Genomic DNA, 22,267 nt, shown 5'->3' on the forward strand with positions numbered 1-22,267 from the left:
TGATAAAATGGAAATAGCTGGATGGCCTGGATGTTGGGAAAGAACTCAAGTCTTAGTTTATGGATGAGTTAATTCCAAGAAAGGATGGGAAGAGGGACTGATGTCCTGCACAGCTCATTTGTTAAAATCGGAATATGGGCATAGAGTGAACGATGGCTGTTTAAAATCATGGGCTAAGCATGCCAAACTAATGACATGGGTAGAAGATGAATCTGGTCCTATGGTTGTGATCCCATTGGTGAGTGCTTCCGGAGACAGGGAAGGAATCATGTAGGAGATAATAAAGGCTGCAAAACTATAATTGACGTTTCCAGAATGGGAGCAGGACCAGCCTTCCTGATGGATCGATATTGGGCTTGTGGGACATTGGGCCTACACAAAGCTGCCCAAGGATTGGGGAAGGACGTGTTCCTTGGTGCTCATCCATGTTCCAGCATTAGTAATTCCTCAGAGTGACATGGACATTGGAAGATTTACGTAGGTAGATGCCCATTTGAAAAGGAAAAGATTGCTTGAATTTCTCAATCGAACCAGAAGGGAGAACTACTTCTCAGCTAAGTCAATAGATGCATATGATGCTATTCTGTATGAGCATAGGCTGTTCAGCAAGACTACCTCAATCTTCATGGCTATCTTCATGCCTGGGATCCAGACGATCGTAAATGCTAAATGGTTGCAGATTACCAGAGGGGAGGTTTTGCAGACAATCAACACCATCATAAAAGGATTCAATTCTATCAAAGAAGAATTAAGGGCCATATGATTGATGACCATGCAGAACAGATTTGTCCTTGACATGATCACTGCAATGGAAGGAGGAGTTTGCGTCAAAATCGGGCCTTGTCACAATGATGAGAATCGGACCTTGACAGAGGTCAAAACGCTGCTGACGAACCTGCACAACAAGATGGAAGATGAGACAGAGGACATTGCAGATGACAGTTGGTGTGCGTCTATCTTCTTATGCATCTTCTATCTTCTTATGCATTCCACAGTGGATGGTGAACATTTTCAAATTTCTTGGAGCAGTACTAGTGATGCTGATGTTTGGATTCTGCATGATTAGGATAATAATTACACAATGCAAGGAGACTGCAAAGAAAGCAGTAGGGATGAAGATCAATGTTGAATCAGGGTTTGGACCCAAGGAATTGACTGATGATGATATCAGAAAATATATAGAGGCCAGCATGGTAGCACATGAAGAAATGAACTTCCTGCACCCAAAGAATCATACGTAGGATGCAATGGTCAAAGTGTACGAAAAGAAGTAGCAGAACTATGTTCCCTGCTGGCCTGTACCCACTTCCCACAAACCCCATCCCCACGCCCCCTCCCACACACAATATAAACCCCCAAACACATGCACCTGCTGTTTAAGGGAATGTTCAGTGCAGTGCACTGAAAGTGCAAGCTGCAGCGTCTTCCTACACTTTTATTTTTAAACAAAATCATTCCTGAACAGTTTCTTTTTAAAATAAAAGTATAGGAGCTGTAAAACATAATTTAAAAAAGTAGAGGAGCACCGCTCCTGACCGCTCCTGCTCACTTCGACCACTGGTAGGATGATGGGTCTATAGTAATCCGAATGTAAAGTGCAGCTACATGAGCTCGAGTGTGGATGAACATGTAAATCAGCCAGTTCCTTGAAGTGAGTGATGAAGATCTGGAATACGAAGAAATATTTCTTCTGAAGGAGGTATCAAAACGTGGAGACCAGTGAAGGTGTGGTCGATGACTCGACCAAAGGGGGGGTGTAGAGGAGCAGCTAATTGCCTCTACAGGAAGTCCCACCCCTGACCATCTGTATGCTGTAAGCCCGAAATTGTGCCATGCTTGGCGCTAGCAGTTGCGACCATTCCACAATGAATATTTGAGAAAAGTTATCCACTAAGAAAACCATATCTAATGTATCCGCGAAGAGATGACAATCTGAGGCAGGAGCTCCCTGAAGGAATGTGAAAACATATAAAAGAGAAGCTGATGACATCACAAGACACAAGCGTGATGCACTGAGAAGACTGGCTGGCTGAAGAAGAGAATTCATGGACCTTATACAAACTGATGATGAAGTAAAGAATCAAGTAAACTTTCATATGTGAAAAGAAGATTGCACGCGTGAAAAGCACTGCAGAAAATGCAAGCCATTCAATAACTGTACAGATGCTGTAATGGAAGTAGATCAAGTAATCTTAGACGCTGGCTATTAGTAGTGAATAGACTGCCGGCGAAGCTGCCATTCTATAGAAACTGGACAACTGTGTAATAACTTTAGTAAGCTTAAACCAATGAGGAGAAGATTTGAGAGCTGTGTCACAGCAAAGAATTAGCCGAGATCATGGATGAGTCTGGAAGAGCTGTTTGGCCTAGTGTTAAGGCTGAAGCAGCTAAGACTGGTTATGTATTCTTGAAGGCAGTGAACGTGAGATGCTGAATCATCCCTTGTTAAGGTGCAAAAAAATAACACCATGAGTGCCAAGTTTTATTAATTTAAGACAATTAAATACTGAAAAATTGACCAAATTGTGGTCTCCTGTCACGTGAGCCAAGGATGAAAATAGAGTTAGGGGAGGAGTTCCAGAATAATGATAGTGCATGCTCGCACTCCCTTATTTTCCCAGAGACAAGGATACTTTGCAAGGCAAAGTTCAAAGGCAATCTTCATGACAGAAGGCATGGGTGATGAGAGATGTTGGGCTAATTGTTTGGGGAGGTACAGTCAAGTCCACCTCATGTCACCCGAGGTATGAGCTTACGTGCTTCTAGTGAGCTGAATGATCCAGACTGGCACGAGCATGCCAACCAATTGTAGAGGGTCGTATAACAAAGGGCCTTATGGTTTTAGAGCCAATGATATACTGTGTACCTAATAGTGATGAAGATGACTTGCACTAGAGGTGGGCATAAGTTGTCCACATGAGAGTAGGTCCAATCACAACCCAATCCCTTTAGGAAAGTATACTTAGATGTTCCCCTTAAGCGTATAACAATCCCCCATAGGTTTCTCTTTATTTGCCACGTAGTATGATGTCACATATGACACATTTTTACTATATAAATGTAATTTTTTGTATGATGCGCCAAGAGCTTGTGCGACGTCGGTTGATGTCCGTTGTAACTCCCTGTCAACATACCGGTGAAACCCACCTGGGCATGCTGCAGGCACCTTTTTCACTAAAGCGACTGAAGCTCCTTGATACAGGAGGTGATTTCATTCCCTTGTGGCTGCAACCCAATAAAATGTTTTAAACATCTTTGGTGGCCACAGAATACATTCAGTGGTTGTAATGGGTGTGCCAAACATTTGTGACTGTGGTCATAACGGAGTGTGAAACTTGTGTCTAAGTAGAAGTGGCCATTTTGAGAGCCAAGATGTTCGACTCACTCAGAAAGCATACGGCTAGAGTGCATTTTACATCAGCAACATCAGATTTGTGCCACAGGAATGTGCCTCAGAGATGCCAGATGTTTGCATATTAAATTGAAGGCATCGATTTCGCATTCAACAGCATCACCTATGGCCAAATATGACTCTGATGTGCAAGTTGAAGAAGTACATTCTTAAGTATGACAGGAGGGGTTGGAGGAGGAGGAGAAAGTTCAGCCCACTGTTTTAGGCTTAGAAAAGATAGACAATCTGCAGGTTGTATCTCTCTATGAGCCAGGAGCAACAATACACAGGGTTTATTTTCGAGTTTTGCAGAATTTCCACAGCAAATGCAGCCAAACGGTAACACCGTTACTACATGTGGTAAGCATGAGGTTACTTGATGGATCCTCATGGTTCTGAGTCATGCACACCCTTCAGTTATTCCCCATTTTGGAATATCATAGAGTTCCAGGGGAATTTCTTATTAGTGCATGCAGGAATGATGGAATGTTGTAATTAGTGCATGCAGTAATGTTTTTGTTTGGTGGTATTTACCTCCACACAAAGGCTGGCATAAAATATGAGTTTGTGTATGGAAAATCCTAGTTTGGTGCAGAGGGGCAGGATTTGGGAAGTTCCTAGTCTCCTTCTACACCACCACCCACAGCAACTAGTGAGATGGAGAATAATGATGAGGATGAGTAAGAGAATGATTCCTCATTCCAGTTCATACTGCAACACAAGATTTTGGAATCCAGTAATACAAAGGAGGAGAAAGGGGATTACAATGCCACAGTTACAAAGACTGGCCGGTGAAGACGAAACTGCTCTTCTAACTTTCCACAATGTCTTATAAAACATAGCCTACCAGCTCAGAATGTACCAAATGTCAATGTGTGTGCCACACCACTAACTCCACCACCACTAGCTTTGCTTCCAGATGAGCATAGTAGTAGAACACATTTTGGCCAACAAGAAAAATCGAAAATGTTGCAAGTCTTTATACAAGACAAAGGGCCTCATTACATGGATGGCGGTAAGGATTTACCGGTACCGGTAAAATACCGGTACCGGTAAATCCTTACCGCCTTACTACGAGGTCCCTTTGCGGGTTGGGGGATTTAATGCCTGCTTTTTGCAGGCGTTAAAATCCAACCCGCAAAGGGACCTCGGAGCTCATTACGGCACCGCAAAATTGCGGTGCCGTAATTAGCGCCTTCCCCATTCCCACAGAGCCCTATGGGGCAGAAATGGGAATGGGGAAGGGCAATGGTGGAAGGGGGATTTACCGCCCCTCCAACCTTGGAATGGGGTGGTAAATCCCCTTTCCACCAAGGCGGTGCCGGTATTTTACCGGCATGAGCCATGGCGCTAATAGCGCCATGGCTCACCGCCTACCGTGTAATGAGGCCCAAAGTATCCTGTTACCTGCAATTTGTGAAAGAAAGTTGTATGCCCGGAAAAGGCTAAACCCAAATTCGGTACAGCTTCTTTGAGGTGCCAAATGATGTGACACCCTGCATAAGATTGGGATGAACCCACAATAACTATATGTCAGCTCTCTTATCAGTAGCCCTTCAGCATTTCGACCCCAACCCCTACTTTCATCTCAGAAAACCTAGCTGCTTTGCCAGATTGGCTGTGACTACTCCATTCGAAAAGGCAACATAAACATTATTATTATAGATAAGAAATGTCTGAGCAGGAATGACTGTGCCCTGAAGCTACTCAAAGGAGGAACCTTTTTGTTGCATCTTAGAATTCTGAAACTAAAGGGTTGTGAAGAATGACATAATTCCTTCACAACTGTTCTGTGATGGGACTGCTAAGTACTTCTTGTGCGAATGCTAAAACACATCCAGAAATCAATATTAAGACCATGTTACCTTCAATTATACATTCCCAATATCTCCAATTTACACTATCAGATATTGGCCCATTAAATACTGATCAGCTCACTTAACTGCAGGAGTGGGCGGATCCTATAATGATTCTTCACTTGAACCCTCAACCCAATTAGGGTACAGTCCTTCATCTCCAGGCCTATACAAAAGCAGTGTAGCCGTGAGAGGGAGTTCCTGGTTTGCAGGCTGGCTGTTGGAGGTAGAAGAGCATATGATGAAGCAAGAGTTGAGAGAGAAAGGGGCTGGAGTAAGAGATAGGTAGATGAAGAGTGCTGGCTAGAGGGCAGGAGAGGAGGTTAGAGTTGGTGAAGAATAAGACAGTGGTAAGGAGAGGGATTAGTAAGGGGGAGGGTGAAACGAGTGATGAAGAGGAGAGGTTGAAGACCAATAAAGGAAAACACGGGGGTGAAAGGAGTGCTGAGGAGTATAGGTGAAAACACCAGAAGAGGAACAGGGTGACAGGAGTGCTGAGCAGGAGAGAGGAAACGCCAGACTGGGGTACGAGGACAGCAACCATAGTAAAGAGGAGGTTGGTGGAGATACTTGGAGGCAAGATGTGGATAAGTATATCCAGGAACTGGTTGGAGGAGATGCAGGAACAGAGACAGGATAAAAATAAGAAACAGTGTGAGAACCCAAGGAGATTTGCACGGCCATGGAATTCACCCCTGAATTAAAAAAACTAAAGGCAACCTAATGGGAGTGGATATAGGTCAAAATAAGCATTGAAAATAGACTGGGATTTCTAACTGGACCTAATTCTTACAATAAATGTTATTTTGTAGCTGTAATTCACAAATCCAAGACTTTACATGGAATATATACTGTGTATTTGTACATCATCGTGGACCCAAACATATTTCAGTGTGATACAAGTGAATGTCTGTTTCGACGTGGTAGGAGGTGGGCAGAAAGCATTTATCTCTCTCTTATCTTCTTCGAGACTCCCAATGGTGTTTTTCTGATCTTCACAAACTTTATGTGCCATTGGTACGCTTGCCCAAAAGATGCTGAATCCAGCCTTTAGGCAATACAAATCATAAAATGTAAAAAGTCCAGTGGTTGACTGAATCACCACTTTAATCGGTGGAACAGTGGTTAAATGTTATCTTAGTCATGCAAAGGAGTTCATGTCGTTGATTTATTAAATTAGCAACATAATATGGCAGTATTATTTATGAATTTGACAACTGACAATTTGTGTATTTTGCAATTGGTTTCATATGCCATGTAATGCATCTCTGGGGGTATCCAAGAGAAGTGTCACCAATGGCTGAATTTATTGTCATCACATTGTATGAATGACTCATTAAGTATTTAGTTATACAATTACAAAAGTACCTTTATTTGACACATGGACATAAATGCATGAATAATACAAAATACATTCAAACGAGGTGTGTAAGTGAAATATTTTGAAACAGTAATACCTAAATCACCCAATAACAGTGGTTTCATGTGAAAACAAAGCAATGGGCCTCATTACAAGGTTGCCGGTTCGGTAACAACAGTACTGGTAAGCTTGCCGGTACCTTTGTTACCGGACTGGCATACTTCGGGGTCTGCTCGTAGGTGCCTGACAGCCCAGCAGGTCCAACCTTTTAGAGGACAGTCCCATATATCCTGCAGCGGGTACAGTTTCAAATGTGTGCATTTCTAGAGAGGGTTTGATAGGCCCTGTTGCATATTGAATAGGCACATCTCAGAGGGGCAGCATTAGAGATAACCAGTCGAAGATGAATTTTCACTAATTGATAAACCCCATTTGCCTTCCTGCCAATAATGGAGGTTGAGGTCATAAATAATAACTCCCCTAATTCTGAACATTTTCAATGGACAATTTAAATTTCCATTAACTTCTTTTCACTTACATTATGGCTTGTTAACATTCTATTACAAAACATATTCAATCGTTTTTAAGGTCCACAGGTCCCTTTGAGAGAAGAACAGTAACGTCAGTGCATACCAACCTGGCAATCCATTCTCCATTGAAACTGGGTACATCTGTTTTAAGGTTAATATCGAATCTGCAAGCACTGATAGAATACAAAACAATGAGGGGCAAGTACTCATCCCTGCCGAACACTCTTTTCGACAGAGAAGTAATTTCCTTTCTCCCCACCCACACCTCAGCAGACCACAGTTGCTTTGAGAGCAATGATCTCTCTGAGCAGAGGAAAGGGAAATTAGAATAGGAGACATTTCCAAAGTTAACTTCTTGGGACGCTGTCAAAACCCACCTTAAAGTCAATAAAAATAACATAAAGACATTCTCTTTCAACAGTTCTGCTTTAACTACAGGCAGGATCTGAACAGCCGATCCACTGCCCTTACTCCTTTCTTAAAGCCGACCCTCCAGGCACTGATAATTTTAGAATCTTCTAGCCACTTGCATATTCTCGTCTGCCTCGTCAGACCACTGAAAGGGATCATTTCAGTGGTCTGCCAGGATTAAGGTATTCTCGATAGGCATTCAATATTAAATAGCAGTGTAAAATACGGAACTTATATGTATTGCTCTCATTTAAGAGAGCCTTTCGGGCACACAACGTGGCCCATTTTTCTGTGTCATTTGATGACTTAACTTCTTCCATGGCAAATGCTAATATTTGTGGATCTTCTGGAGCCAGTGTCTTGTGCGGTCTCTTCTCTTTATTCAGGGCACAGACATGTGCAAACCATTCTTCCTCTGCTATGCAGAGCTCAAAGGGGATCCTATCTCACCACGAGTTGAGGAAATGAAATACCAAAAACCATTTGCGTTTTTACGGACAACTCCTGTCATAGGCCATACCGTTTCCTTTCGGCAAAAGAGTGTTTATTTTGTTAAATTAAAACTCTGCACATCTGCTGAGCTACTACAATTTCTTTCAGGTGTTGACCGTCTGTATCAAGAGTAATCACTTTGCCCTTCATTGCCCTCCAGTCAGTGTCATACCAGGAATCTTTCTTCAGAGACCCTTTTTTAAATACAGAAGAAAATAAGGTACTTTAGAAGGATGCGATAATGGAAGTGATTCTCAATAAAGCACACTTAATGAAATACTCTCATACTCTCCAGCAAAGTACATTTCTTGTTATTAAAAGAAAAAACTATTAGAAACACATTGGAACTAATATGGTGACTACACATAACACAATCAATCAGAGAAAGGTGATCAATGAAAACACTGCTATCCTTTTCCAACCTATATGTCCCCGCAAATGAAGCAACCAACCTACAAATCATACAAGCATTTTCATCAATTCTCACTAGAAAACCTCATGAATTGAACAACCTGTCAATACATCATCTCTTTCTCAATCAGGGTCATTACAACTTTGCTGGTGCAGAATTAACGTGCCAGTATTATCGTATGCTGGCACGTTTACGCACCGGCAAAGTACATGTTTGCCGGTGGGATAGAGGAATTACCTCTAGCTAATAGCTAGAGGTAATTCCAACATTTTTACCAGCAAGAATCTGCCGGTATTATCCGCACCAGTATGTACTGGTGCCGTTAATACCAGCAAATCCCCCATGGAGTCCAATGGGCCTCTATGGAATGGGGATTTACCACCCTTACTGGCACTCATAATCTGACAGTAATTCTGCCGGACTGAGTGTCGGTAACAGTATTACCATTTGTTGTAATGACCCAATGTGATATTAATAAATTGGTAAAACCATCTCTCATACTCACAAAAGTGCTCTGTGATTGCGAGAGCTAAAAGCCTATATGTGGATGAAGGCTTGTTGGGTTTGTACAGCCTAATACATCCTACACAAATCTACAATATATCAAATCCAATGGCAAAAACCACCTAAAATCATGGTCCCTTAATAGCTATAGCAAAAGCATTGAAAGAATTTAGGGCCCGATTAATGGAATTATTTTCATGGAATATAGGGAATTTATGTGCCAAACTGCATGCATAATCCAGTTCATTGATCCATGGAAACTAATCTATGGTATTTTCCTTGGACTTGTGTGGATTTCGTAGCAGCCTGGCACGCCCCGGGGAGCGGCCAAGTGCCTTGTGTGAGACACCATGCAGAGCTTGGGCGTGGCTTGTGCAGAAGGCGGGAAAGGAACATCAAAAATGGTGAAGAACATGTGAAAAACTGGGCGTTACGTGGGCCGGCCCACAGGCAGTCCATCGTATGCCCACTATTGCGTGGAACAGTATGTATTCAGGGATCTGACTGCGCAACCTCCTGGTAGGGAATTGGCTGTACAAAGTCCTGATACTATTCGCCACCTGAAGTCAGGCGTACAGACACTTGCACATAGGAATCACCGTATAGAGGTAAGATCGGGTGTCGGATTTATGGGTGCATGCACACCGCCGGTGTTCCTATATAACTTAGGGGTGCTTGTACGCAGTGTACCGGCATGCAGAAACAGCTTACGGGGGTACGCACACAGATTTTCGGAGTTTTACCTGAGTTACAATAAATTGTATGCATGTTGTCGGGGCACTGTAACAGTTGTGTGGGACCCCGTGCAGGGTCCTCAAGATGCAGGCCTGCTTGTGGGGGACCCCACATACTGTTTTGAGGGTGCATGTATTCACACCCAAGGAGCACAAAAGGTGGCTGTTTCTGGCTGTTTTTGGTTTGCATGGGGTTGTTGTCGGGGTGTTCCAGCAGCGACTTGCATATAGGGTTGCTTTGCTTGAACAATTCCATGAATACGCAGCTTGTGCAGTGACATTTTCGGCACACAGGTGTTGCAGGATTTCTGTGCACTTTTCCATGAATCGGACCCCTGGTGTCAATTGGAATTGATCATGCAGCAAATTCAAGCCAAATCTGAATAAAATAGTTAATTGGGTATTGAGCTTTTGTGGGTAAAGGTAATTCCCTATAAAGCTCAATTAAAAAGAAACAAAAAGGAATAGTAAAGAATAGTTCTCTCAAAAATCAGAAAAGGGAAGCTTTGGAGCTTTAAAAACCATTGCAGATTCAAGCAGCCAAATGGGCCCGTCCCACTCCTGAGGCCAGACTGGAGAAAGGATTTCCAGCTTGCTAATGCCTCAGCTCTGCCTCCTCATCTGACAGTGTCTCCTGATGATTTCCAAACATATCTGTCTCACCCCTGCCAGAATATTGCTTTATATCGCTTTCTCGAGGATTTTTATGCATATGCCTGAGGTTTCTCTAAACAAAAATAAAAATGGCAAAGCTTTCGAACTTAGTATAAACAAAAAAAGTAAAAGACCAACGTTTTCAGGCTTAGTATGAACAAAAAGCAAAAGACCAACGTTTTTGGGCTTAGTATGAACAGAAATCAAAAGACCAAAGTATGTGTACTTTCTTGGAAACAAAAGGCAAAGGACTAAGGCTTTTGGACTTAATGTAAACAAATCTGTAGGTGCATCCCCCATCACGCAGAAGCCACAACAAATGTGATCCATTGTAGTGCATCAGGACATTGTTTACAATTTACTGGAACACCAGGTACTAATTACACAAAACAAAATCCCCACTGGAGCACAGCCAAGACTTTTTGTTTACTATATTTCCTCTGTGTTCCATAAAAGCTGATAGCCTGGCTCGCCGCCCGGATCTGCACAACATACAGCAGAGACATCATTTGTTATTGTTAGCTGATGCGCAATGCATGAGTACAAATAAATGTTACACTTAATTGCCAAGCTAGCTATGCTTTCCCATTTTTAAATTACGCATCAAAAAGTACTCACTGCTTCACTGCCTCCTGTTCAGCTAGAATAAATGACACCACAGCTCGTTTATACCAGACTTTAGATGGTGTAATAAAAAATATATACATAGCTTGCTATGGAAATTGCTGTTCGTGCCCAAGATTCTTAAAAACATACATTGTCAATTTTGTTAACTAGAGAGTTCCAATCCTTGCCTGCTTTATTGCACCACCAAACTTGCAATATTTCAGGACATCCTTTTTAGTTTCCTGCTATCCTTTTATCTGGACTGTACTGGATGTTGCAAGAGGTTATCCCTATGGAGTGGAACCATCTCTTAGTCGATTTTCTCTAAAATAGTTTACACTTCCAAGGCCCTCTCATCCATCACATGAGACCACCTATTAATCACATCCCGTACCTGATGGTATAAAGGTTCGATTGAACTAAGGCCATTTCAGTTCAGCTGAGCCTATCTGATAGATAATGTTGGCGTTTGTGTTCTTCTGGTTCATATATTATTAGTCCTAAATTCTATTGAAAGAATGCATTCAACAAGTGAGGCATTGCCTAATGTAAGACAAATATAAACACAATTGCTGACAGAAGGTTCACTAAAATGTGAAAATTCCATTAGGTTTTACCAGATAACTGAAATTCAAATATGGTAACAGGTTTTGTTTTAAGGGGGCGTGGGTTTATGTCCTAGGGTCATGAGCTGCACTAGCATCCTGAACAGGGACTGGTATCAGAGACCATTGATATTTGCAACTACCTGCTAATTTGGCTGCAGCTGTGAATCCCCCCATTTCTTAGGGCCCACTAGCGCTCAGGAAATATTTGTTTCTGAATGGGAAATCTTCAGCAATCATAAAAGCCTCCCCCTCTTATTGCGGTACCTAGGGTAAAACAAATTTTAATGTCAAATCAACTTGATCATATTCTTTATTCATATTTAGCAACCGGCAGGGTTGGGGGGTGTCAGCCTCCCAGCCAATCAGGAGGCTCAGAACAGGGTCTTTCTTCACCACATGGTAAAGCCCCCGCTAGGAAGCTCCTCGGAAGTGGGAGGCTGCCATCTTCCCTTCCGGATTTACGTAAGTGCGCCCCATGCTCCACTTTCCCTCATTCGCCAAACCCCAACCCAGATTCTACTATGTGTAGTTCCTTTCTTCTTAGTCCATGGTGGCCATCTTGGCTTGTAGTTTGTTTTTCAATTTGAGAAACAGCAAACTCTCAGTTTCTCAACTTGAAAAAACATGAAGGGATACAAATAGCAATAAACCCCTCTGGACCGGGACATTACAGGGTCTAGTAATGCCAGGGCATTACCTGACCTGGTAATGCCCTTGCATGTCATGGTTTATTGCTTAACTATTTCTACATGGATCACAAATGTCCTGCCTGATTCGTGAGGTTCCTGGGCAAAACACAAACAGTGCAATCGATTTTCTCCAGCCTGGGTGAAACCAAAACAATCCAAGACATGCATTCAGATGCAAATCTTTGACCACCACTTACTATTCAATTTACTTTATCTCAGATGCCAGAGGCATTCATTTTGGAGGGTCACAAGGGCTGGAACTGCTTTGTGCGATTGCATGCAAGCCCTATTTTAGAAGGAATTGATCAGGATCACACCAGTTCAGTATTGACATAAAACACCTGGAAACAGGAACACTTGCTTATTGCCATTTCTGCCAATTCATTTTTGTACTTGGTTAAAAAAGTCTGAGCCCAAAGTCTGAGCCGAAAAGAGTATCTAGCAAACACTCCCCTCCTAACAGGTAACTCTGCAGGAACATTCCAGATCTATCCAATTTAGCACCCAGTAAATCCCCCCAAAAAAGAAAAACAAATCCAGCACTTTGTTGAACAGTAATCAAGGGTCACAAAGTCTATTGTGACAAGTTCAAAAGAACAAAGTTACAGCAGAAATTCTGGAGCGAATTTAGAACAATAGCTCACCACCCATCATTTGGAGCCACTGCATGGATTCCAGTGCTATGACCCTGGGTAGTGAGTTGTCACGACCTGGGGTAGTAAGTGTAAAGACCTGGGGCAGTTCGTCACTTGTCAGAAGAGAACAACGCAGTTCCACATAGGCTAATTTTCCACCACCGCCTACTACTCGATTTACTTGATTTCATAAGCAGAGGCATTCATTTTGGAGGGGTGTAAATGCAGGAAATGCCTCACGTGATTGCACACAGGCCCTCATTTAGTAGGAATTGTTGAGGATCACACCAGTCATAAAACGTGCTGGTGACCCTGGGGAAGTTATTGCTCTCCTTTATCTTCCTCATGCAGGAGTCATCAGGCCTAAATGTAGCCTCAGAGGAGCCTGCAGGACTGCTTCCTGGGATGTCATCAGATGTCATATTATCAAAGATCAGTCAGTGTGAATCAGTCAATTATCAATTATTAGTGATGACTCGGTCTGGGGAAATAAGCCCTATACATGAGTAAAATCTCTCAAAATAACAGTGAATTGCATGCTGGAAATTATATTTTGGGGTATGAGCAGAGTAGTATGTATTTTCAAACTTAATGGGCAACATGCAAAATTGTTCTGATTGTCCAGTGACCACTCATATTGTATTGTATTGTATTGTATCATACTTGTAACTTATATAGCACCTTTTACCATTATTGTAGTCTCAATGCACTGTTGCTAGGAATGCCCTTGGAGGACCGAAGTCCAGAGTGTAGGAGATCAAGGAGTATGATTAGGATGTGTGTGTGTGCATTTGGCCAATAAGGCTTACCATAATAAATAGAGGAATTATCACAGGCGGATTTCGTCTTTGCAAGATCCTGTAATTATTTACACCCTGCACTTAACTAAAGGAACATTAAAAGAGGACGATCAGGACATCTAAGATCTTAAAGCTTTTGCCAAACTTAAACAAACATAATTTTGATAGAGCAGGGGACAGGGACATGAATGATGCCATCAAGCAGATTTTTTACCTACATCCTTAAAATAATGAATCAAGGAAGGATGCAGCTGCTTCTACCTATTTCAACAAGCGTCAGTCACAGAAACATAGAGAGTCTTTACGGGTATAGCTGATTTACCAGTGGAAATCCTGCCAGCTGGGCAAAGCTGGGCTAGTGCTTGCTAGGTATAGTGGTGCCCTGGCTAAGTTACCAAAGCAGTGGGGGTAGCTTAGAGGTTTCTAAAGGTTTATAAAGCCCAAGCCTGGAAGGCAGCACTTTACGGTGCAGAGCTGTGGGGTTGGACTAATATTTCACATCTGGCAAAAACAGAAAACAAATTCTTGAAGAACCTCCTTGTGCTCCTAACCTTCCTGCCAGAATTGAGTTAGATCTCTATCCAATTGTCCTAGATTCCAAAAAGACATTATGTAGTAGATGGTCTATTGCCTGACGAAAGTGGTTGGCTCCTTTGGTGGAAAATAGATCCTATGCTTGCCGAACAAATCGGCAGAAGTGATTGTATATTCCCACTCAGCGAGGACTCTCCTCATCGACCAAAATTGTCTATAATACACCGAGATCTGTACATTTGCACTTTGTGTTTCTATTGTTCTAGCACTGGATTTTATTCATGTGGTCATGTTTCTTTTTGTGTTTTATGGATGTGTATTGTATCTGTTTGAAGGGGCCCCCAGGGGACCCTCGCATGTGGAAACAAGGCACAATCACCACACACAAACTGATACGTCAGACACGAGGTTGTATTCCCAAAATCTAGGGTTTATTGCAAAGCAAATAGTCTCAGTTGGCCAACTGGGTCCCGCGCACCGCGACGTGTGTCTACCAGACCTCGGGGGACGCAAGAAAGACGAGAATCGTACAACAGTTACATATATACAAAGCAAGCATCTTACAATCAGTAGTGACACATCCAATACCGTCCCTAATACATTTCCTTTGAATTGGGCACAATGATTGACAATGGTGACGAGTATGGCATCTTCAAACATTCATTTAGCAACAGTTTGCAATTTCGTGAACCTACAGACTTAAGTCTTTGTTTAAAGAACACAATGCTTCTGTTTCTACAAGCAAGCTGTGCGTAGGGGAGAGACACATTCCAGGCCTTGCTATCGCCTGGTTTCTATTTGTGTGCTGGCGGTCAACTTGCTCCCCAGAGTTTTACAGGGCTCAGGAAAGGGGGGCCGCAAAGAAGAGCAAAGAAGAGCATAATTCAAATCATTTAATGTTCGCTTCTACCATTTCTACTGTGTTTCCGAGACTAGCTGGCACCTGCTGTACTAATTAGAATGCCTTGCTGCTTACTTCCCAAGGATATGTGAGGGAGGAGACCGGGCATTTCTGTCTGGGTTACTGCGTTATGTTTCAACATGTCTCTCGCGGCCTTGCGTTATGCACCAGTGGAGCAGAATACTATTTCAGCGAAGCAGTTTTGACATGAAGCAAAAGGCAAATGTTAGAGAAAACAAAATGGCAATTTCAGTCACCACCAAATGGCTGCACTTCAGTCAAGCTTATGGCTACATTTTTCTAATATTAAACACATGAGGCGGTTGGCCTTCGGCCAACAAAGTACATTGCCTTCCAATCGAGGGGTGTCTGTTTTTCTGGACTGACATGTTGGCTTTTATGGTACATATTGTATTGAAATAAAGTTTAAAAAGCGAACAAACAAAATTATTTGATTACCTTTACCATTATAGTACTGCCCCAGAATTGGAGCCAAATCCTCCAGATTCTGATATGGTGTTGTTCCCCATCACAGGGTCTGTTACGAGAATTTCTACTTATGGTAATTCCCCCACCTTTCGAGGTAAACTGGTGGAAAGCCTCCAGCCAAGTGCTTTAGGTACTGCCTCCTCTTTCCCTCCAAATTCAGAATATGTTGGTATGATAGTGGCAGTAATTCTGTTACCAGCACTTTCTTTACCCATTTCCCTAAAAGTGGTCAGCAAATGCTAACTGTTCGGCAACTTACCTTCTGGCTTTAACATATTGTTTGATATATAATCAGTTCCAGTCTGGTGATGATGAACATGGATGCATCTCTGATTCAAAGATACTTGGTTCAAAGTTGTGTCGCTCACTCATTACTCTTCTTGTACCCCACAGGGATCTCATGCTCAAAAAACATCTGTCTCTGCTAAACCAGAGACTTCTTGGCATGTTACAAAAAGCATCATTTTTCTTCTGGGTCTTCGCTGTGTGCTCTTTGACAGGAGTTTGAAACAGCAGAGTGCGATTTAGGCAGACCACCCCTCATTATCCCAACATGGCACAGGGTTTACCATCACTGCTCTTCAATTCATATGGGTCTGCTTAGCTACACAGGCTTTTTAGAGTAGCAGAAATGTTCTTGTCTCCAGCCTCTTCCAAGAATCAAGGTAGGAGGATCCAACAGCAAACAAACTAGGGAATATAGGAAACAAAAAAACAACTCGGCCCCTAGGGCTGAACCCTGAGGCTGACGGGTTCCACTCCCAATAGGTTGTCACTGGAAGTTGCTTGTGAAGTGCAACTCGTCTCATGTTCCTCTAATTAACAATGATATAGACATCTCCCAAGATGATGCAAAGTTTGTAGGTCCCAACCTAATCCTATATCCGATTTTGTGACTCATGGCTAGCTTCCAAATCCCCCTAAACTAAGAATCCTCTAATAAGTGCCAACCTTTCATTCAGCAGTTTGGCAAGTGTGACCCTCTCTCAGAGGTTGGTTAGTGTCGATATGTCCTGTAATGTTATGTTGTGTTATTTGTATGTTATACTGCACACCTCACCAATGTACTGCTCTCAAAGAGCAGAGACTTGTAGACACAAATTGTGACCCCACCCAGGCTGGCAGTCAGACCGTGGTCCGTGGCTTGAAAAGACAACAGGACCAAGGAGAGCGAGAAAGGGAACAAGTGGGAAAGGTCAGAGAGACAAAACATACAAATCTAACTCACAACAAAGAGGGAAATGAAATCATAGGAGTGAGCTTGTCATAGTTCTCTTGATATCCAACATTGATGCAAAGACACACACTCTGAACAGAACCTCTCTTATCCTTCAAAGAGACTGCCTTTACAACTTTCTATACAACTGTCACCGGGCTTACATGGCCATGTAAATGCCAGTGGCCAGGTCAAAGTAACACAGGCATAGTTACAGAAAACATGTCCATGTATTTAGAGATATTATGCAGCCAACCCTTATGACTTACACCTCCTATAATGTTATGGCTTTAGGTTGTGGATTTAGATAATTATAAGCATTAGTACATGCCATCTTTAACATATCCAGTGCCACAAAAAGATTGTTTTTCTCGTGCAGATGGGCCTTTGTAAAAAAAGACGATTGCACTGCATACGTCCAACTCCAAACTCACCTGGGAACAAATTGCCTGCTTGACTATCGCCAATCTGACTTGAGACCCAGGCACAGCACAAGGCTGCCCTCCTTGACCTTAAAAACTATCTCGATGGCATCCCGGATACCAGAAAAGTAGTTATCCTCCTCCTTCTCGAACTCTCCACAGCTTTTGATCTTGTTGATCATGACCTTCTCTGCCAACACTTTATCACCAAATTCAATCTCTCCAGAGAAGCCACCAGCTGGATCAAATCGTTTCTCAGCGAGCGATCCTCCAGGGTCTTCGCCGGTTCGGAAGCCGCCAACCCATTACCTCTGCCTTGTGCTGTCCCTCAGGGCTCTTGCATCTTGCTTACTTTGTATAACATGTACACAAAGCCACTGTTCGACAACCTTGTAATCCTTTACACAAACTTTGCAGACGATACTCAAATCCTGCTAAAAGTAACTGCTAACCACGCCACTGACTCCACAAACATAAATCAAATCTACAGCATCATTCAGGCCTGGATGGTGGAACACCATCTTTTCCTCAATGACAATAAAACTGAGCTCCTTCTAGTAGGCTCCGTGCACCGCCTTAAATGCCTTGAACCCGCTTTTGCATCATTCTACATTGACGGAAAACCTACCAATTTATCTAGCCAGGTGAAAACACTGGGCGTACAGTTAGATACAGAACTCAGCAGCCTACACCACTAGACTCATCAACCTCAGCAGGAAATTCCTATCCACAGACAACTGCCTTCCCCTCGACTAGCGGCGTTATAGGCAGCAAATTGGACTACTGCAATGTCATCCTTGCAGGTACCTATTGCAAAAATCTTCTAAAACTAGAGCTTATTCAAAACAATGCCCTCCGGGCTGTCTGGGGCCTCAGACACTCAGATCATATCTCTCATTTTAGACGGGATGCCCACAGGCTGGCAATCAAAGCATACATTGATTTCAAGATGCTCTCTATAACACACAGATGCATCTACAATGCTGCACCCTCCCCACATCCTAGAACAAGCATCCTACCTTATCTTCAGAAAACAGCTCAAAACTTGGTTGTCAACAAACATGACTAATCTGACATTGGGCTAACCTCCCTGGACCCAACACCTCTGGACTCTATGATTTATGTACTGTCTTACTTGTGTACCTTGTTCTGTAGAAGTTGTACCATGCTGCGAAACGTACGGGCCTGGGAGAGGTCAATACATTAATACACGAATAAATAGGATATACCTGTTAGAGGTCAAGACCTACTTACTACCTTTAAAGAGTGTTACCATCAATTTTAGGGACTAACTGTATTAGCAATAGGCAGGGGGTGAAATAATAAGCCAAGCCTTAACTCTCAGTACATATTTAAAGTAGAGTGAGAAAAGTGAACTACCTCCGCCTAGGCAGAATGAGTTCCTCAGAATATGCCTGCAAATGTTACCTTATTTGTCCAATATGTAGGCCAAGTACCATAGAAAGAACAAGTATTAGTTGGTAGGAGTGTTCTGCATTATTTGTCATTTACTTTTTGAGCACCTCTGCTGATAACTCGGTGGCTGCATGATGCTGAATAATACAAGTTAACAATGGCAGGAGTGGCACACAGGACCAGGCATAGAACAGAAGACGGTATGCTCAGGGCACCGATGACCCTTGCAAACATGCCAAGCGTTCTGATAAACCCATCAAGTTCCAGCCTCCACCCTATCATGTGTGAGCACACTATCGTGTGTTAATGCACGTAATGTTAATTAGTTTTATGTGAACTATTTTGGATCAGGCATACGGATATGCTTTTTACTGAGATATAGTGAGTGAATGTGCATCACCTATACTTACAAACAAATTGACACAGGAGAAACAATCGGTCATATATATATATATATATAATTCTCTCAGGAAGTATGTCCATTTGCAATTGAGAATGTGCACTGCCATGCATATGCATTGCGCATTTTGAATGGCACATAACCTGCAACGGAGTGACTGACTTTACATCCATTTGATTTTTTCATCCAAATATTTAGACTTTAAGATGCAGTACCTATTGACAGTATTCAACATATTAGTTAGGGTGTGTAGTGCTAAAGGAAAGGAGCTCCAAGCCCAGTGTTCATTATGTACTTAGTGATTCTATCATATAACCTTTTTTTATCACAGCCATATTTTCCAAATACTGTATACAGATTTGAGGTTCTTATGTTCCCAAAATGCTCTTTTAAATTATGCAAAACAGGCTGCAACCTTCACTTGTGCTATTTGTCTCCTTCCCCGTTCTCATAAAAGTATTTTGAAATAGTTCTAAAGAAATACTATACACACTGTCCATCCTGGAATGATAACCTTCGTTCTGAAAATAATTTTCTCAGTAAGACGTACACATTTTTTATAATAACTAAAATATAAACTGGAAATGACCATGAGTAATTCACAATGCAAAGCTTTTAAAAGAGACAGTTTATAACATCAGTCCAATTACATAATCTCCTTTTTTTTTTAAAGATTTGCTTTGGCAAAAAGAGATTCCTATCGAAATTAAAATAGCTCATTGCCCATCATATCAGATTGCTTGAATAGATGGCAACTACTGCATGTAAATATGAAGGCATGTGTTAATGAGCTGAGAACAATTTAAACATTCATGTTTTAAAACAGCTTTTGTCAAGCTGTGTTTCTTTATTTCAGAACATTGATAGATTATCGCCACCCCTTGTCCCCACAAAAAGAAAATATACAAAAACAAATGAACACATGATCCGTTTCCATGCATGCACTACAACTTATCAATTTTAAGGAGTTCAAAATCTTTTAAGAAGTGCATCATGAATTTAGATTTATCAGCATTGTAGGGTTGGTCTTGCAATGCCATATTTAACCTATTTTAGTTTGTTCTAACGATATTCCAGATACACATGACTCTAATACCAGGTGTCTTTCTTTTCTGATTTTCTAATTTCTCCAATCCAATAAAGTGTTTCTTGTGTTTGCATACAAACAAAACTAAAACAATTAAAACATTGTTTTCTGCAGATGGAAAAGTTCCGCAGCCTTTATGCCAGTGCTGAAGATGAGTCCCCTTGCCACATGGTGGACAACTTTCGCCCAACACAACCTTTGAAAGGCCGTGAAGTCAGAGCCTCCTTCGATTAGGGATGGGCAGAATGACCTGGAAACTGATTGTCAAACTCACGGAAATGGTTTACAACAAGTGCAACAGAATCTATGCCATGGATTTATGATGCTAGCAGCTACTGCACAGTCTCTTGGCAACCGAGTCTGACAGGGTAAAGCAGCCTGTCATCATGGGACACATACTGTAGACACGAATGCAAGACACCACCGTGGAGATACTGAAGACATGTTTAACTGTGTGTGTGCCGCTTGCATGGATCTGTACGTTTACCATGAATGCCTCGTGATAACAAAATGGAAGCTAATGGTGTTAGCGCTGTATTCCACCTTCTGTAGCATGAACAAGGTAATGCTTTGAATGGTATGTCTAGAAAGATGGCTTATGCATTAAACTAAGGAGCGATCTGCAAGCGAAACATGTGATCATGCGGCACGACAGGGAAAGTAGAAAGTAGCAACCCAACTAGTACCTGAATATAATTGCAATGGATTGTTGTTTTGAGATGTTGTTTTTGCTATCTGTTACATGATCTTCAGGCTATTATGCCACATGTTTATAAAGAGAATACAGGTATTCAAATAAAAACATACAATTCCTTCTTCTGTTTCTTTGTATGATGTAATTTAAATCGTCTTTTTGATGAAAGGAAATCTTGTGAAATACATGTTTATCCATGTTCTGTCTGGGTATGATTGAAATCAGCTGTTGGGTCTGTGGATTGCTTTTAATCACTGCGAATGTGTCACGTGATGTTCCTATTGCTTTGCCCATGAAGACAATGAGCAAACAGGGAAGAGACCATGCCCACCCATTTGCTCTGGAAGGTCTCGAGATAGGCGGGGGACTCCCCCAGAGGCAATGACAAGCAAATGGTGTGGGAGGGCTGTGAATGGTTTTCACTGGGCATCGTTACAATGGGGTGAAAATCAGATGACACAGACGACTCTTTCCAAGAATCCCTCGCTTTCAAGCATTGTCTGGCCAACTATAAACATCGTTAACGTCCAACTCAGTACTCAGCTGGAATCTAAATGCTCTGAAAACAAAAGTAGGGTACTATTAACTTGAAGAAACATCATACAAATATCTAGTGCTCAATTGGTACATTATCCAGTTTAACTTCTCTGTGGTCCAAGTCTCTACCCATTTCCACAGCCCAGTCATTAGCATATGTTTGCTCACTCCACCCAACCATGAACAAGGAACAAGGAGATTATAGAGGACAGGTCGGAATATGCTGATTTTTCACAAGAAAGCCCACCCCTGCTTTGTTCTTTTTCTGTCTGCTTGTTTCAGTGCTGTTGCACCTGAGCTGGCATTACATTCACAGAAGCTGTGGAAGAGATAGCTCGGTACTATTATATGCTCTCCACCCTTCACCCCCACCCCAATGGCAAGAGATTTTGTTAACATGCCCCATACAGCTCAAAGCTTGTTTCACCTTGTACTGCACCACCCCCCCCCCCCGTTTTTGTCCTTTATAACCTCCTTGCTCCTTTCAAATGGTTTATGTAGTGTGTGAACATATGCAAATGGCTGGATTCTGAAAATGCCCTTTATGATGGCCCACAGAAAACTAATCTAGATAAAGTCGTAATTGTACCCTAGATTTTTGCATATATTTAATTGGATTTGGCATTGTACATTTGTTTTTGTTTCTGCTAAGTGAATTAAAAAAACTACAAACAAATATACTATTGCTAGAAGGTACTCACCTACCATACAAAGACTGTAATATTTCTTGCCTGTGTGGCACAAGAAGAGGTGATGTGACTACATTCAGTGCTTCAACTATGAGGCTGCCATTCTAATATTCAATGTCAATACTATTAATTCCAGCTCTCAATGTGACCATTAAGGTAAACAGGTTATTTCGATATCAAATTCAGCATACAACCCTACA

General features: G+C 42.0%; 1 protein-coding gene across 1 annotated transcript in view; it reads left to right on the plus strand.

The window, feature by feature from the left end:
* CA3 (carbonic anhydrase 3) overlaps positions 1-20,962 on the plus strand; it is a 146,147-nt gene extending 125,185 nt beyond the window's left edge. Inside the window, exon 7 of the mRNA XM_069621293.1 lies at positions 20,262-20,962. Within this exon, the coding sequence (XP_069477394.1) occupies positions 20,262-20,381 (120 nt within the window). The 3' untranslated portion in view covers positions 20,382-20,962. The remainder of the gene's footprint in view (positions 1-20,261) is intronic.
* Positions 20,963-22,267: the final 1,305 nt, after the last annotated feature.

The sequence above is a fragment of the Ambystoma mexicanum genome, chromosome 5q, assembly GCF_040938575.1.
Source record: "Ambystoma mexicanum isolate Mex_15411 chromosome 5q, UKY_AmexF1_1, whole genome shotgun sequence".
Taxonomy (NCBI): domain Eukaryota; kingdom Metazoa; phylum Chordata; class Amphibia; order Caudata; family Ambystomatidae; genus Ambystoma; species Ambystoma mexicanum.